The 18182-nt window shown below is 45.1% G+C and overlaps 1 protein-coding gene across 1 annotated transcript in view; it reads right to left on the minus strand.

Annotated features, from left to right (window-relative positions):
- KCNU1 (potassium calcium-activated channel subfamily U member 1) overlaps positions 1–18182 on the minus strand; it is a 135178-nt gene that overhangs the window by 6348 nt on the left and 110648 nt on the right. The window contains exons 21-24 of the mRNA XM_007170105.2: positions 16411–16635; positions 14942–15128; positions 9328–9399; positions 6205–6344 (exon numbers count right to left, since the gene is read on the minus strand). Coding sequence (XP_007170167.1) covers positions 6205–6344; positions 9328–9399; positions 14942–15128; positions 16411–16635 — 624 coding nt within the window. The remainder of the gene's footprint in view (positions 1–6204; positions 6345–9327; positions 9400–14941; positions 15129–16410; positions 16636–18182) is intronic.

Raw genomic sequence — 18182 nt, forward strand, 5'->3', positions numbered from 1 at the left:
TCCTCTTGGCAGACTCTATGCTGGCCTCCTCATCAGAATGAAATTTTCCTTTCTTTGTGATCCCATGGCCACTGGCTTTTACTCTATTTTATTCTTCTGCATTTTAGAGCTACTTGTTGGCACGGAACACACCTGAGTTTGAACCTTGGACTGGCATATCCTAGCAGACCGAAACACCTTTGGACAATTCGTGTATTCTTTCTCAGTCATACTTTTATGATTTTAAAGATGACATGATAATACCCACCTTGGAGCATTGTTTGCAGGATTAAATGAGATATACAGCACACACTACTGAATTGTGCTGTCTTTGACACTGGTGTTCATGTACCTGGATCACCTGGAGCGATATTCATGAGACCAGATTTCTGGGATCCCAGATCTACTGGATCAGAATTTATGTATGAGAGTGGGAATCAGAATTTAAAGGGCACCTCTGGTAATTTTGACACTGGTGGTCCTCAAATCACACTCTGAGCAACATGCCTTAAATGATGTGTTCTTTCAGACAGACTTTGTCTACTTAACATTCACGTCTTCAAGAGCACATTGGACCAGGCAGGTGTAAGAATATTCAGTGCAAAGATTACTGAAAACAATTAATTATTACAAATAATTTTTAAAAATTGAGTGCAAAAACAGCTGTCAGAATATTGAGTGCAATTGGCAGTTGATTTTTAACAAATAAACAAATACTGTTAGCAAAATGTAGAGCCCACTGGAGAAGGCGACCTAGGAAATAATATAATCTATGTAAATGAAGAGAAAATAAAAAGAACTTTTACAATATTTTTCATATTAAAGATGACTTCAAACGCCTTCTCCATCCTAATGTCCAGACTGAAAGAACAAACCCCCTGAGTGACAGTCACCTCCTTATATTCCCTCTCTGTTTCATCCTGCTACCCAGAAGGGTGCTTATGGATCCGGCCCCCTGAAATCTAGGAGGGAGCGGAGGATGTAAATCCAGATTGGACCACAATCCGTTTAAGAACAAGTGGCCGTAATGTAGAATGATCAAACATAATGCTGTTAGAATATTTCTCCGCTGATTAAAAAAAAAAAGGTGTAATTTCTAGGGTTATCCTGGTATCAATGCCTCTAGGGAAACATGTACTTTACATATTTAACAGAGAGAGGCTTAGCTTTTGACTATATCATTTCTTCAGTTTTGACATCAAAAGGCTTGCAATTCTATATTGGGGAAAATAATGGGATTTACATGTCACCCTTATTCTGAGCTCATCTTATATTCTTATTATTCGGGGTTCCATGGCACTGCCATTATGGGTCTCTTTTTTCTTTCCTCCCTCCCTCCCTCTCTCTCTTCTTTCCTTTTTTTTTTCATTCTTTTTTTCTTTCTCAAGAAAATAGGAAAGTTGAAATGTGCATGAAACATTTTAGGACTTCTAAACTTGAATAGTGTTTCTAATATACTCAGATTTATATTATCTAATATCTAATATATCTAATATCTAATATAATCAGTTCAATCAGAATTTGAACTTCTGATGCTTGAAAATGTTGCAGCCCAAAGTGTTTTAACTTTTAGCTACAGTGAAGTTTGAGGTTTCTCTCATAGTACTCCTTAATAACATAGATACTAACATCCTAGCCACTCACTACTTTTAATTCTGAGAATCTCAAAAGGTCTTAAGGCCCACGTTTTCTGAGAAATACTTCTAAGCTGAGAATGAGGCTATATGGTAGGAAAACTGCCACTAACCAGCTGAGTGAACTTGAGAAAGCCAGGTAACTCTTGTTATTTTCCTTACCTCCCTTATAAGTAAAGGAAAATGCTCCCTACTTCATGTCCAGTTTTGAAATCCTATTGTTATAAAGCCATATGGGAGTCCTGCTCCCATATGGAGGGGTCTGAGGGCGCCTTCCTATTTTTATATAGCATTGAGCTGAGGATTAAAAGTGAATCCGAATTCCACCTTAGGGGCATGTTTCTCCACCTGGGCCAGGAGTTTACAGTAGTATTCCAGGGGATACTTGAAGCCATAGCATTGGCTGAATCAGAAGATTTGGAGGGAAAATCCATTATTTTTATCTTGGAAAAAAAAATCACAGGGATATCAGGGGATAGAAGGGGAAAACTACATGACAGTCTAAAACAGAACTTCAGTACTTTCAGGCAGTGACAAGCTCACGCCACCTTTTTCAGGCTTTGTTCTCTCCTCAGGACCTGTGAGTTCATCCTCCTGGAACTGGAACCTGGAAGCACAGTGCAGTTTTCCAGGGACAGGTGAGAAGGAAGAGAGGGCCCCGCAATATCAGGTCGAAACAGAGTTCACTGAGACGTGAGTCAAGGAGGTGACCTCATCCTGTTCCAGAAGCTGTTGAGGTGTCAGCCCCCTTTATCCTGAGGGAGCCTGTTTGGAACGCACCAGTCCACAGCCTTTCCCTTCTGCAGAGGATGGGCACCAGGGAAACACACATTTTGATTCTAAATGTAACCTCTGACTGTGCAGCCACGGGAAACAGACCTCTTGGAGCATCAAGCTGGACGGCAGGTGGGAAGAGCCGAATCTGGAACATGTTCCTCGGGGAGGGAAATTATGGGACAAAATGGATGTGCAAAATGGGGTGGAATGGCTGACTCCTGCCTCCCGGACAAGACTCCCACCTGGGAGCTGGAGACTTGACTCGGAAGACAGAGAACAGGAATCTGGCTCTCTTATTCCATGCCTCTCTGTTGGTCAGATTCTCTAACTTCTAGGCAGTGGTTTTTAAAGTCTTCTCAACAACAGAAATCCTTCTTTGAATCAAATCTTATGCAGGAGCCTCGTATGAGACCCGGATGAGAGTAGAGTAATTCTGACTGGGGGGAAGGGGTGGGTGGGCACTGGGGAGGGTGGGTGCGCCCTGGTCTTCTCCTCCCTGCCCATCCTTCAGGGACTCCGGAGCACCCCGGGAGGTGGATTCCTCCAAGTGGAACTTCAACCTCAGTCTATTGAAAGGACACTCGTAATCACAGAAAGAGCCTTCTGGAGCGGCAGTGGATTTGGTCGTAATGGATTTGGTCTGACTCTGGAACCTTAGGAATTTGGGTCTGAAAACCAACTTGTCATCTGTAAGTGCTGTGACCTTTGGCACATTATTTACCCCTGTAGGCTTCAGAGTCTTGACCTGTAAAACAAGGCTAGCAACTGTATCCTCTTGGTTAGGTTGACAGGAGAATTCAACAGATAATGCAGGTAACGCATTCAGCAAAGACCTTAAGTAAGTGCCTGAGAGATGATGTTACCATTGTTCTTACCCCAGATATTGCTCTAATTATTAATATTATCTCAACGATGAAACTGTTGGAAGATGCCGCCTCAAGGTCTGTGCTGGGAAAGACTCACAGGTGTGACGTGGAGGAGGAGATCCGTGAGTGTCAGCGGTGTCTGCCGTGGGCATGCGATGGAGGGAGTGATGACCCAGGGCCCGTGACTGCCGCCCTAGCTTTACGGGGAGATCGGGACCCTGGCCCTCCTCCCGCGTGCCTGCACCAGGAGACGCTCCAATACGTATGGAGAATACAGTGGCGCGCTGGATGCATGTGGTGCGGCCACCACAGTGGCCCCAGATGGTTTCAGCACAAGAGGATAAATGTTCTCTTCTTCTCAGAGGCTACTGCCCTCACCGCCAGTGAGCGGGTGGAAGGTCAGGAGGCCAGCCAAGACCAAACTGTCCTCGGATGAGCAGAGACAGTGAAACTGGAGGCTCCGGCCTGACCCTTGGGCGCTTTCTTTCTGTGTGGCTGATATGATAGAAAGTCACCCCCATCCTTAGAAGCCAAGTGGAGCCAGTAGTACCAGGTCCAGGGGGAGGGAAACGAGTGGGCAGCATCCCCTGAGCGTTTTCAAGGGTCTAATTCAGCTCATCAGGGCCAGAGATTTGGAGTTGGAGCTCCAAACAGTGTTAAAGTGTGTTCGTTTTGCTGAGCCATTTGTCATCAAGGATTTGAGAGCTGGGGCAGGAGGCCACTAGGTAGAGATTAAGAAGTTCAAGATCCAAGCCAGCCCCCTTGACATACAGGGTGCCTTCTACCCTGAAGCTCCACTGTTGTCCTCACGGCCTCGTCGGACGACCAAGTGCCAGTCCCAAACCAGGCACTTACCAGGAGTCCCCAAGGGCAGGCTGAGGGTCCAATGTGGCTTGTGAGCTCATGTGACTGTCCCCCATCCCAGGCCACATGTGGCTTTCTCTCTCTCCCACAGACTTCACCATGGGGCCTCAGAATAGACTCCTGAATTTTTACACAGCTTACTTCATTTTCCAGCAGAATGAGATACAACGGCTGAAGGCAGCCTGGGAGGAAGGGGCACTCCTCAAAGAGGTCGCAGGGGCACTCTCATAAGGTAAGCGTTGAGAAGCCTCATTACCAAGTTCGTGTTCCCCGTGCTGGCTCATGGGATGTGCTTATTGCTGGACACTCTCTCGGTCCGCACTGCCCAGCCTGCTCCTCCCACTAACTCTAAACAGAGTCTGTGACTTTGCATCTACCCGTGTGGGCCAGTGGAGTTTAACCGAGGCTGGAGTTTAATTTAAGGCACAAAGCTGCCTGCTGTCTAGGGATCTCTGAAGAGAGCGGGGACCTTAAACCCTTCTCAAATGTGTCCTGCAGACAGATCCAGTTCATCACATCACCTCCTGCCTGACACTCCGGTCCCTAATTATGGGCAGGGTAACTGAAGTATCCATGACAGGCAGGGTTTTAAAATCCTTTCCCTGATGGAGCTACCTTCCCAGGAAAGTGACCTGACTTGACTTCCCTCACTGACTCTCTCTCTGGCTCAGTCAAGGCTGAATCCTGCTTAATTTAGGAAATCCGTAGTCAATCAGCCTGTTTAATGTTAAACGATCACTGACATGGTATAACCTTTCTGAGAGCTCAATGGGGTTTGTGAGGACCCTCCCCCGAAAGGCTTAGGGAGACAGAGCCGAGCCGGGCAACATAATCCACTGATGCCATAAGGGCGAGGCATGTGCCCTGACCACGCTCCCCTAAAATGCAAACTGCACTTCCGAGGCACTTATACGATTCAGGAATGATGCCTCTTCTACGCAGAATTCCAGAAGGCAGCCAATCTAGCAAACTGTGCTCAGAGCCTTGTGCTATGTCAGCATCTGTGCATACATGTTCAGCCTTTTTGCAGCCTTTCTCTTGGAACGTCCGGGTAGGAGGCATCTGTGAGGGAGGGGGTTACACGGATTTCCCCTGCAGGAGTTCTCGCAGCCATTCACAAATGGCTACGCACAGATTTCCTAAGGTTTAGTCAAATTCCTTGAACACAATGGGAGTGCTCCCACCTGACCTTCCCTCTGCCTGGAATGTTTCTTTCCCAAAGATCAGAAAGGCACGTGCTCTCCTGTTCCCAGAACTTGACTCACATACCACCCACTCAGGGCTGCCTTCCTAGGCCGCCTTATTGAACTTTCAACTCCTTCCGCAAACCCTACATGTCCTATCTCACATCACCGTGGCCCGTCTGTCTATCTGACATAATACTTATGTGTGTATCAACCTCCTCCGTGAGCATGAGCTCCACATGGGCAGAGATTGGTCTGTTTCATCACTGCTGTGTCCTCAGCACCTAGGACAGCACCCTACAAGGTGTTCAATAGACATTCAGGCAATGAATGGATTCTACTCATGGAAATCCTGCAATCCATGCAAGGGAGCTGCTCAGAGAAAGAATGACCGTGCAGTCAAAAATGCATCCCACAAGAGGGGCAACGTGGAGGGAGACTGGACTCAGCTCTGAATAAAACTCACACCACCAAAGGCCAAACAAAGAAAGCCCTTTCCTTGAACCCCGCGCCCCTTCATGGCCAATTTCTGTATAGCTTGGGGATATTTTAGAGAGAAGAGAAAGCAGGATCACCGCCCAAGCTCTGATGCCAAAGAGCCTGGTCAGCTAAGATGCACTTGAAGCTGAAAGGTGGGTTCTGTGGATGTGCTCATTCCTCCCGGTATTGAGTGTTCTGGCTCTAAGGGCTTTTAATTTTAAAAATGTGAGCATTTGGCTTCCCTTGCCAGGTAGTCATTAGCAAAGGTGAAATAATGTGCGTGGACAAGCTCTCCTGGAACATCAACAAGCACGCAGAATTGCGAGGCGTCAATTAGCAACACCCACCCGAGTCCTGAGCCACGCATTCTCCCCGCGGCAGGGGCTCGGTCGTGGGGCTCCTCGGCTTCAGCGCACCTACCGTGGCCAGGAGGGAATCCAAGAAGCTGCCGGAAAAGACAGTGCCAGTGGCAAAGGACGTGCTGAGGTGCAGGCTCATTCCCGAGAAGTCTCCTTCCATCCCACCGAGCTGTTCAATAAAGTGCATGTTGGAAGGATTTTCTGCAAGTGAAAGAGGCAAAAATGAAAGGCAGGCAGACAAGACGAAGAATACAGGACTTCGGACCAGGCAGGCCAAGGAGAGACCATCGCTCAAAGGATTTGATGCCTACTTTAGTGTCCAAGTGGGACCTGCCTCAACTTCAGTATATAGTTTTGTCTTTCCAAGTATTAATATCTTCATCCCCTGAAGATGGGAAGCCCGCTTGGGGACCTTCATCATCAAGGAGATATCCTTGTACCTCAGGCTCAGTTTCTCCAAGCAAGTGTCCTGAATGTCACCCTTTATGATTTAACTTTCAAGACAGGGCACTTCTGGAAGAAAAAGGGGCCACTTTACATAATCGCACAGGGACAAGAGACATAAATGGGACATCTGCTCACCCCCGTTATCGTCTTTTTCTCCATATACTACGTCATAGGTGGCGTGGTATTTACTTGGGTCCTTAGAGTTATTCGGGCCCAGAATGGGTTAATCAGTGCCTCTCAAAATTTAATGCGCCTAAGAATCAACTGGGGATCTTGTTATAATCTAGATCCTGATCCACTGGGTCTGAGGTGGGGCCTGAGAATCTGCATGTCCAACAAGCCTGCAGACGCTGCTGCTGCTGCCGATTCATGGGCTACACTTTGAGCAGCAAGGGCTTCAAGAATCACCCTAATCAGGCCAGTGCAGCAGTGGTCAAATTATCCCTTAGCAAACCTACGCTGGCCCCAGGCTGCAACTCAGACCCCCTGTAGGCAGCCTCTGTAGTCAGGGAAATCGGTCATTTCTATGAGGACAGCAGAGGCGCTGATTGCCTTCATTCCAAGACTACTGCTTCAAAAATGTTTGTATGGAGAATAGTATTGGAAGATAGTGATATCTCCTATCAGAGCAAAGGGAAGGCATGCTTACTGCCCATTATAAAAGATGCTGGTTCCCGAAGCTCAGGGTTCCTCTCTTACAAAGCAATTCATGGTGGGTCCAGGTATCACTTGGACCTTTTCATGTCCTCCTGTGGGAACTAGGGCTTGGGAAGCCAGCACAAAAAATGATGATACTCTGGCTACTGCTAGTGATGTGAGTAATAAACTGTTCATTGTCTCTGACCCAGTGGTCTCGCATCTCTGTCCACATCCGTGAAACTGGGCAGAGTAACCTGTTAGTCTGCAAGCAGCATTAAGTCTTAGACCCTTCAAACTTCTTGACCGTCATATTACAGATCCAAACAAATCTACTGGACATACAACTCAGAGTATGTTCCTAACTAAGATCGCATTAGTCTCTAATTCTTAAAATTATTCCTTAGCACATTTGGGGGAAGTGACAGACTGCTGGTATTAAGGAATCATTTTCTTCCAAGAACTACGCATCTTTATAAAAGATGAAGGAGGTATGACTGGTATCAACCCACATTTCCTATGCGCACATACATTCCTCTTCTTGCACTGCCAACCCTCAACACACACACACACACACACACACACACACACACCAGGAGCCTTTGTCCAGATCTTGCTGTGTCATCCTAAACCAGTGGCCTCAGCATTCCCAGACGTTTTCCTGCAGGCCACTGTACACTCTGTACCAAAGTGCTGGCCATCAGACCTGCAGCTCTCATGTCACTGTGACCCTTTCCTGCTGGCCAAAGAACGAGAACTGAGTGAGCCGGCAGGTGATTTGTTAGGCTGATGTGACAGGCGCTGCTTGGTGCGAGAAAGTCTTTCCTTGGACGAAGCTGCACGTCCCTGGAGAGAGACCAGATGCATTTCTGAGGCCGGTGAGAAGCTGGCTGGCCCCTCCTGACCACTCGAACTTACATGACAGTCCTCTGATCAAGGTCCTCAGTGTACATACACCTCAGAGTCAGAGATGGCTCAGAAGGGTAGCAAAATAAAAATGAAATATGAATAAGAACTGCAGCCAACAGCTTTAGGGTGGTTACACATAGGCTGGCAGGTACGAGTCAGGCTCAAGGGATCTGAGACCTTCAGAGGTGGACTTGGAGAGCTGCAGTTCTGGGATCCAGGGTGGCTAGACTGTCGCCCGCCTGCTGCACTGCCACTCCCAAATCACGTGGTGGTGTCCCCCTACTGGTTCCTCTCTACGTCTGCCTGCTTCATTTCTGGGACTATGAGGTCTGCTCATCTAGTTTGGTATAAATCTCCCTCAGCCTCCACATGCTGAATCATAAAAATCCCACTAAAACGTTTGCTACGCTATGGAATCGAGTCAAATCTCACGCCCAGGAGCAGCTTTAGAGATCATCTTTGAGCTGGTCCAAACTGTGTTAAAGGTACCACCCCCTCTTCGGTAACTTGCCTTTTTCTCACCAACTATTATCAGTATTAAATCCCAGTGTCTACCCTGGTGACTCACAAACAATGCACCCAGGCACCTGCCTTCCCTGTCCTTCTTGCTGCCCCCAGGGCTCCTCACGTCTAGGAAAGTTTCATATACGTGCGTTTTCCATAAGGTGCTGATGAGAGATAAGAGCTCATCCTGTTATATCTGCATATGGAGTATTTCCATTTTAGAAGAGCACAGCTCAGGGCTGGGATTAAGAAGATACAAGGGACACAAAATTTAAAGACCCCAAGAATGAGCCTTTCCTTAAAGTCTACACCCTGGGGGCCTCACTTGCCTCACTCTAGTGCCTGCCCTGGTAGCACCGCAGGAGAGGAAGACGTCTGATGGGTAGAGAAGTTGGTTTAGGGAGAGACTTTCTTGCAGTTTTCAAATCCACATCCCCTCCCCTGGAAGATGGAGAAGGTAGGAGCTACTCCTGCACCCTGACACCCAGATATGACAGGCTCTGCTGGAGGATGTCAACGTCACCAAAGAGGTAAAAGCCCAATATAACATCCAGTCAAACACATAATGGTCTCTGGGCCCCATTCTGGTCCTCAGTCCTTTGACTGTGGATCCTAAAGACACCCTTGGGACATCATATACAGATACAAAGACTTCTCCCTTGAATTCTGTCCTTGAAACACAACTTACTCAGTTCGGTGAGGATGGGGATCCTTCGGTACTTGGATTTCCCGGGATTGTCACCAAAGCACCGAGTACACTCTGTAGACACAGACAGCAACAAAGGAGGAATGAGATGGATAGATGCAAACGAAGTGGCTTGCGACACAGACAAGGATGTGGAAGTACACCGTGGCGCTTGGTGCTTTATCTTAGCAAAGTGACTCTCATGCCCAAATCCCAAATCTTTCTCTATATTTAGAAAAACAATGGCCTCAGCCTCTCCTTTCCAGAAGTTTGGTGTGTGTGTGCGTGTGTGGGTGGGAAGGATGTTTTCTAAATGGAACTTCAAGTGAATTACAAAAAGGGTGACATTCTCCCTGTAGATGCTTATCGGCAGCCAAGTTACATCCAATTATTCTCTACCGACTGGGAGTGCCGGGTGACGGCTCAGGCAGGCAGTGCCTCAAACCACATCCACTTGCTTGTGGAACTTTCAGGAAACTGTGAATAAATAGGAGGTGCTGCCCCAGGAGAGCTTGTGGAGACACAGCGACTGGCTTCCTGGCTCCTGGTGCTTCTGCCTCTTTGAGATCCTCTCTGGGATGAGGGTCTCCTTCTTCTTCAGCAAGACTGTCTCTGCCTCCCAACTCTGGCTGGCCTCCCCAACCCCTAATGTCTTGGGAGTTCCTTAAAGACTGGGGTGGGAGGTCACGGGGCCTCTGTCTTCGCATTCAGTTCCTGTCTTAGGAGGTGAGGCCCTTCATCTCCCTCTGCGAGCCTGGAATCCCAAGGAGATTCCATGCCCGGCTCTGGTCTGGAACACAGCCCTAGCACGCGTGGACAGGTGAGGAGTTTCAAAAACAAGGATGACCCCAGAGTTTTGGTCTCCAAGTTAAACCCCCACAGAAAAGGTAAAGAAAGAAAAGGGAAAAGAGAAAGAGGAAACTAGGATCCTGATTTTTTTAAAAAAACAACCAAACCAAACCAAACACATGATGATCTCATCAAAAGTTATGCTTTAAAACTACTGGTTACCTTTCTTGAACTTTTCTGAGAATGCTATGTACGTAACAGGGAAATAATACTGTGAAAGTTAACATTCTGCTTGTCATTCAGATTCTCTGCTGCCTTGAAGAAGGTGAAATACGTGGAGGGTCTTTTGTTTCCCAAGCCAGGTAAGTGGTAGGGGAGGGTGGGTGAGATGAGCGAGTGGGTCAGACAGCCTGAGAGACAGACAAAGGGACGGGGGTGGGGAAAGTGGCCACTGAGATGGGGACAGGGGAAAGAGGAGATCCAAAGGAAGGTTTTGTTCCCAGATAGAATGCTATGCTCTACAATATAGTAAGTTCCCTACATACAGACGAGTTTCATTCCGAGAACGTGTTCATAAGTCCAATTTGTTCATAAGTCCAACAAAGTTAGCCTAGGTACCCAACTAACACAATCAGCTATATAGTACTGTACTGTAGTAGGTTTATAATACTTTTCACACAAATAATACATAAAAAAACACAGAAAATAAAGAAATCCTTTTTTATCTTACAGTACAGTACCTTGAAAAGTACAGTAGTCCAGTACAATAGCTGGCATACAGGGGCTGGCATCGAGTGAACAGGCAAGAAGAGTTACTGACTGGAGGAGGGAGAGCAGGTGGGAGATGGTAGAGTGGAAGGATTGTCAGCAACAGGAGACGGAAGGCAAGCTGCAGTTTCCCTCACGCCTGACGCTGATGGCACAGGTTCTGGTTCCTTGCTGGAACCAGATGCACGTTCTCATCTTTGGAAGTTCGCAACTTTAAGGTTCGTATGTAGAGGACTTACTGTATTTACCACCTCTTCCATCTCCCCAAGAAATATTACATGAAAGAGCCACTTCCTGTTAACGCAGAGTAGAGGCGAATGCATTTCTGACTGCCACGAAAATTCTGAGTCATGCTTTCAGGTAGAGTCACGGTGAACACGGAAGCGCCACAGGAGGAGCCCAACACGTGTAGTTTACAGTTAGAACTAGAAATGGCCTTAGGACTTTAGCAAAACCCTTTAGCTTCAGGTGAGGAAACAGAAGCCCCGGGGGCTAACCTCGTCCACGCATCTATTGAAGAGGAGGGTTTGCGTGGTGGCTAGAGACCACATCTCCAAACTCACTGGGAAATCTTATTGCTGATGGGATCTGAATACCTTCAACTGTTTTTCCTAAACAAACTTCTGGGATTTTCATAATGCAGGGAGACTTGGGGAAAATGAGATTCTACTTTATTCTCAGAAACGTGCAAGATGCTTTATCTGCTTTAGGTACCTTTCCTTCCTTCCTTCTTTCCATTCTCGTTTCCTTCCTTGCTATCCTCCTTCTACAAATCTTTAAAGAGTATCGACTACAGACTAGGCCTATGAACAGTCCCTGTCCCGGTTACATGCCATATGCTGCAAATACAGAATGTTTTCAGATAGCGATGAGTACTGTGAAAAAACCCAACTTTCAGGGGCTAGTGAGTGACCTGGGGAGGTGACCTCAGATAGGGTTTGAAGAGGCTTCTCTGACATTGGAATGTCATCCTGAGTGATGAGCAAAAGCCATCCAGACAGAGGGAATGGGATAAGGAACTTAAGGCAGGAAAGAGCCAGTATAAACAGACTGGAGGAGGAGGAAGTTCGGGCTCCCTACTGGCCTGCAAGGCCCTACATGATTTTCCTGTAATTGTCATGAGTCACCATTACAGGGTCTAAAGGAGGAAACTGCCATTATCCAATAAATATTTGTAAAAGATCCCTCGGGCTGCTGTGAGCTGGGAAGTAAGAACGACAGCACAGTGCCCTCAAACCTGTGAATTAAGTCGAGTTAGACCACCTTTGAAGATGAGGAAACTGACTAAGGGTCTACATGCTTTGCCCAAGGCTACATGGTTTGTAAAGGATGGATGGGTTTTCACACCCCAATTGGCACCAAGTTCAAAGCCCATGCCCATGCCCTTTATATATATTAAAATACATAAGGTTTGGTTGACAATTTCAATAAAATATTGAGATCAGTTTCCCTCAAAGGGGAAAATTCTCCTTTGAGCTGCATTTTCTGATTCCAGTTCCCTCTAATAACGGGCTTGGAATATCCTGACTTTCAGAGTCAAATGTTCTTACTGGATAGAGACAGGTTCACATCAGCTGATGTAACTGCATAAATATCTGCTCTGACACTGGCTGGAGGACAGCAACAGAATTTCCGCCTTAACTCCATCTTTTCTGGCAGAGCAACGGTTAATTTGAATATGTGTCAGATCATAGCCTGGGTACATTTTACTAATGTCAATATTTTTGCTACCTAGTAGTACACAGTATTATACCTGAAATTCTTCCAGGCTGGCAGGGTGCTATTACAAAAGATTGCTTAATTGTAGATTACTACTGTACGTTTAAATTTCAGGAGCATATTAAGTTGTCAGACTTAATTACGGTTATATGTTTAGATTATGCCACAGATTATTTAGTTCAGTACCTAGGTTTGCCAACCTGTTCTTGTGACGTGACAGGGCAGCAATTAGAGCATCAGTGAGAAACCTGAAGTTTTCCATGGGGATGTCCAGGAGGCCTGGTCCTTTGGAGAGCCCTCCTTCTTGCTGTCCCCCCACCTCCAGCATCCCTTGGTGAACCACTGTATGGAACAGCCTTGGTGTCCTAGATGGGTTTTACGTGTAACTTTGTCATGACCATGAAGATGTGCGAAAGCCCGCTGAGCCCACAAAAGGCTCAGCAGATATGGCAGAGTGAGAGCTCTCAGTTTTGGTCCTATCGACATTTTGCACCTGTGCACCGTAGGATATTTAGCAGCACCTCTGACTTCTACCCACTAGACGCCAATAGCATCCCCCCACGTGGTGACAACCAAGGCTGTCTCCGGACATTGCCAGACAACCTCTGGGGTCAAAACCGCCCCTGGTTGAGAACCACTGTCTCAGAAGAAGGGAAAGAAAATGGCTCAGCGTGGAAGATGTTTTCTCCCTCCTGGCAGAATTTCACAATCCTTTATACTGATAATTCTTGGAGGTGGGCATTCCCATTGCCACCTGCTTGGTATGCTGCAAGAGGAGTATTAGTATGAGATAGGAAGAAAGGTTAAGAGAACCAAACAGGCTTCCCTGAGGGTTGGGAATTTCTACATGCAAACTCCAGGTAGATTCCTGTGATGCCAGAGTAATGGGTGAGGTTTCTGAGTGACAGTCCTTGGCTATTCCTATGTGCTCAGAATGTGACTTTACTGCTGCTACCTTTGTTAGGTAGCACAGGAGAGCCTGTCTGGACCTCTATTTCCTGTCACACAAATGCGTATGATGACATCCACACAAGGAAAGGTGCCAGGTCTACACAATATGTTCTTCCCTAAACTTTCCCTTTTGCCCTTGGGGAGAGCACCTACTCATACTGCATGAAGACTCAAATACTGTGACATTCTTTCATTTTCTCTTCCTTCTTCCCAACCCTTTTCCCCTCTCTCCTGTATTTCCTCCAACCAATCCTGTCAGTTTAGCAGAGTATGTGACACATACAAAATCAATATACTTTTGTTGAATGAATAAATGAATAAGTGAAAGGATGAGAATCACCAGATATAAAAGAAACCAGAATTAAAATCATAGGTTTATATCTTTTTAGCCTGTATAGGATGTGAGATTTTAAAAAATGATAATAGGAAGGACAAGTCACCCGATGATTAGCTAGGTGGCTTATGGTGTTGTCAGCTGATTACCCTCTGCTTTTACTGAGCGGGCATTTTCATTTGTACATTGATGATACTGCCTACACAGTGAATACTTTTCTGTCCAATTTTAGAAAGTTGCAAGCATGATGCAAACACACACACACACACACACACACACACACACTCAACCCACACACAAATCTTGTGTAAATCTGAGTGACCCTAATTGCTAAGCTATGGACTGATATGCAGAACACAGAGGCATTTTTATGCATCTTCAGATTAGCTGAGCAGAGGTATGGCTCACACTTCCTTAGTTGGGATTTTCAATGCACTTTGATATTCAGGAAGTGCTCTGCTATTATTATTATTTATTTATTTGCAAAACACCCTGAAATCCTGGGTTCTGAGCGGTGTTTGGTTGTTTAGTGAGGGTCTGTGAAGTAGCTGGCTCACTCACCGAAGTTCACCCACCAAAGACTGGACTAGGTTATTTGTAGTCTAGTCCACAAATAGTGTGGTAGAATAGTGTTCTTCATCCTCTCAATCACAAAACTAAGAATAGTAACTTGAACACCTACAGGATCCAATGAGAACCGATTAACAATAATAATACCTGTTGTTAATGATAATAAAATACCAATGGCTATGCTCACTGATATTTGATTCATAACAATAACAGCACTTACAACTCCATGATCGTCTTTAAGATGGGAAAAAAAACAGTGTTATGTGCGTTCCATTTAGAGGACGGACATCATTTTTCATTTGACTAGGATTCCCAAGGACTGAACTGTCCACTAATTCTAGTACAGAATTCTCAGAGCTGGACGGGATTTTATAGGTCATCTGGCCCAACCTCTCCTCCTCTCCATCATTAAAGTTTTTCAGAGAGGAGTTAGTTCTTCCTGATCCCATTCTCTCTAGCCTCTTCCCGTCAGGGTATTGTTCTTACGTGGCTCTGAGGGTGTCTGGGCTGAGCAGCTAATCCGAAGTGATCCGATGTTGAGTGTGGCCATGATAGGCTCCATGTCCACCAAGGTCGGGCTGCTGGCGGACTTAGATGGTGAGGATAAGACAGCACACATGGAACATTCCTCTATGTTGACTGCATGGAGGTCTCCAGAATAGAGCGCAGATCCCTATTGAGAGAAAACCGGGTGGATGGTGGTGGCTTTTTGTGGATGATGCAAGTTTTTGAGCCAAAGCCTCCACTGACTTGGTTTTAAGACTTAGTTACCTGATATCTGACACTTTTATCCTTATCGTTCATGAATATCTGAGCGTGACTAAATTTTGCAGATCCCTTCTGAGAGCAAGTCTGGATGAGACAAAGTGGAGTGGAGAGAGGGGAGCCTAAACCCACTTAGATGATTCAAGTGGAAGAAAAGAATCAGAGTAAGGGTAGCAGCGGTGAGGGAAAAAAATCACAGAAGGTCCAGATCTAAAAGCCAATTCTGCGTCCTCACAGTTTTGCTTGTAGGTGACTGCATTTGCACCCTGGATTAATTAGCAAAGTGGCAGTTGCTTCTTTCCTTTGGTGGAGAAATAGGGATAGATCTGATCCCACCATTAGGTGGCTGAGATGCTAACACTGGCAATTTCTAACGCTAGCTGGATCTGGAGACTCCTGGTCATTTTCTTTCCTCCTTTTCTATGGACTAAAGTAAGTGGTGGTGCAGGGACATTTATGGTGACATTTAAAAAAAACAATTTGCTTCTTGAGACAACCGTTTCTGAAGAATATTCCTAATCTGTTGCTAACATTATTTCTTGAAAAATCAAAAGTTTTGGTGCATTTCACACTGCATATATATATTAATCCAGGGAAATGGTGGCATATAATGAGATACAGGTCTATGACGGTTCAGAGCAAATACAATTACAACCACAATGCCACATATGCATAATGGATCCATTTCTCAGAATTCCTCCTTTTCATACATCTGTCAAGGACCACGTGGCATTATGTGTTCCATAAAAGGCGAGTCTCCAGAAAAGATGAGAAAGTTAGAGCACAAAGGCTGGCTGGTATCGGCTTAGGCTTAGCCAATGGGTCAGAATCGGACTTAGAAATGCAAAGAAACTCTATTACATAAAGACCATAAACATGGTTAGTGACATAAAACATGAAATATGTGTGGATTTAAACCCTAGTCCTGCTACTTACCTGCTGTGTAAACTTGGACGGGTTGCTTACTCTCTCTGTGCCTGAAGTTCAGCGTCTTTAAAATTTATACCATGGGGTTATTTGGAGGGTTAAATGAGTTAATACGTGCAAAATGCGTAGAACAGTTTCTGGTACCAGTAAGCACTGTATAACTGCAAGCTATTACTGATTTATTATTAGTATCATTATTAATCCTAGTACTGTTAGTATTATTATCATTATAAATATTCACTATCCCTTACTGTGACACTTACAGGCAGAATGTATATCTGGGGGAAATTCTGGAGAAATCGCCATTCTCTCTGCAGGTAATCCAGAGACCCAACGAACACAATGTCCTTCAGCTCCTGACGGGTATAGCTGCTAGCTCTCAACGGCATTACAAAATTCCGAAGCCCCATGAGTGTTGAGTGGGCATCTCCAAAGACACACGCCACAATGTGGTTCCGAAACTCATGTTTTGACTTCTCAGTTCGTTTCTAAGCATAAGCAGGCCAGAGTCTGGTCATTTTTAGAAACAAGATGAGAGTCCCTTAAAGAGGGCTCCTTCCCCACATCCCAACTCTTCTAGGTCTTTACATTCACACTAGCACTTTCATAAGGATGATCGGATTTTGCAAATTACTCATAAAAAACATGGAACTTATCCACTATGGGACAATTAAGCTATGTATCTTTTCCAGGAGTTCCTTCTTATTTCGCTTTTTCCAGTTCTCTATTAGCCTGGAGTGCCTCAGTGCACTCTCAGATCGGCATCATTGAAATCGTGAAATCATTGAACCAAATGGGGAAAACAGCTCTCATTTTCATTACATGTTTTTAGCCTTGTATGTGCTATAGTACGACTCACTGAAAAACTAAAACATTCCAAATCCCATTGCTAAACTTGTCTTCTAGTGAGTCCTGAAAAACCCCAAGCTGTACAACATGCTGCAGTTTTCAGTGGATTTTCATACATATGAAATACACATATTAGCTTGAACCATATGAAATTGCCTTTTTTCTGGGTCAAAAATGGTTGAATATTGGCAATTTCATATGGCCCCACCTACTATACTGCCCAGATTCAATAGATTCCAGAGTTGAGAAAATTTATCATGAAAAGTGCACAAAATAAATGTGAAGGTTACAAAAGTTCCATTTGATCCCAAACATTTCAATATGTCTCGTACTCTTATCAGCATGGCCAATTTTTAACATCTCCCCTATACTTTTAAGTTGAAGACAAAATAATATACATGACGGATATTTAGATTAGGTTTCCCCACATTCATAGAGACTCTTAAAAACAATAAATGTAGCATTTAGAGAAAGGAATGATATTCCTGTAGGAAACTTATTTTAAGTCTCTGTGATTGATTTCAGGGAATGAGTCGATGTCTTACTCTCCCAGTGCTGGGATAGGTAGAATAAGCACTGATTTTGTACTCTGGTAGTCATGAGTGTATGACCATAAACAAACTAGTTAACCTCACTGACCCCTAATTTCTTTGTTTAAATGGTTTAAAAATAAATAAAAGTTAATTCTGTTGTGGAAATTAAATAATATATTGAAAGTTCAGCGCTCGGCTCCTTAACTGTTGTTCAATAACTATTTAATCAAATCTGAATCTCACTGAATCCCTAGATTTTCAGAGGAGGACCCTTGGAAGCTGGTAGAGAACTTGTTAAATATATTTACAAGCACTTCCTGTTTGAGTGTGTTCTACCTTCCCAAACACACGAAGATTCAGGATATTTCAAAGAGATTTATCATTCATCCTTATGCCAGTTTTTTGCTGGGTTAAAGGACAAGCTTCTACGAAACAGGGGCTGTTGAAATCTAACAGGATAAATAAGTCACACCTGACATCTCAACAATTAGAGTTTGTCCAATTAGCATAGACTGGGAAATAGCATAGTTTGTCCAATTAGCATAGACTGGGAAATTCCAAAGGGAATGGCCCTGTGCGGGGGTGGCGGGGGGGGGGGGTGGGAAACGAAGCTACTTGTCTGGAGAGCCTTTCTAGAGAGTGATATGAATCTT

Source organism: Balaenoptera acutorostrata, chromosome 21 (genome assembly GCF_949987535.1).
Source record: "Balaenoptera acutorostrata chromosome 21, mBalAcu1.1, whole genome shotgun sequence".
NCBI lineage: Eukaryota > Metazoa > Chordata > Mammalia > Artiodactyla > Balaenopteridae > Balaenoptera > Balaenoptera acutorostrata.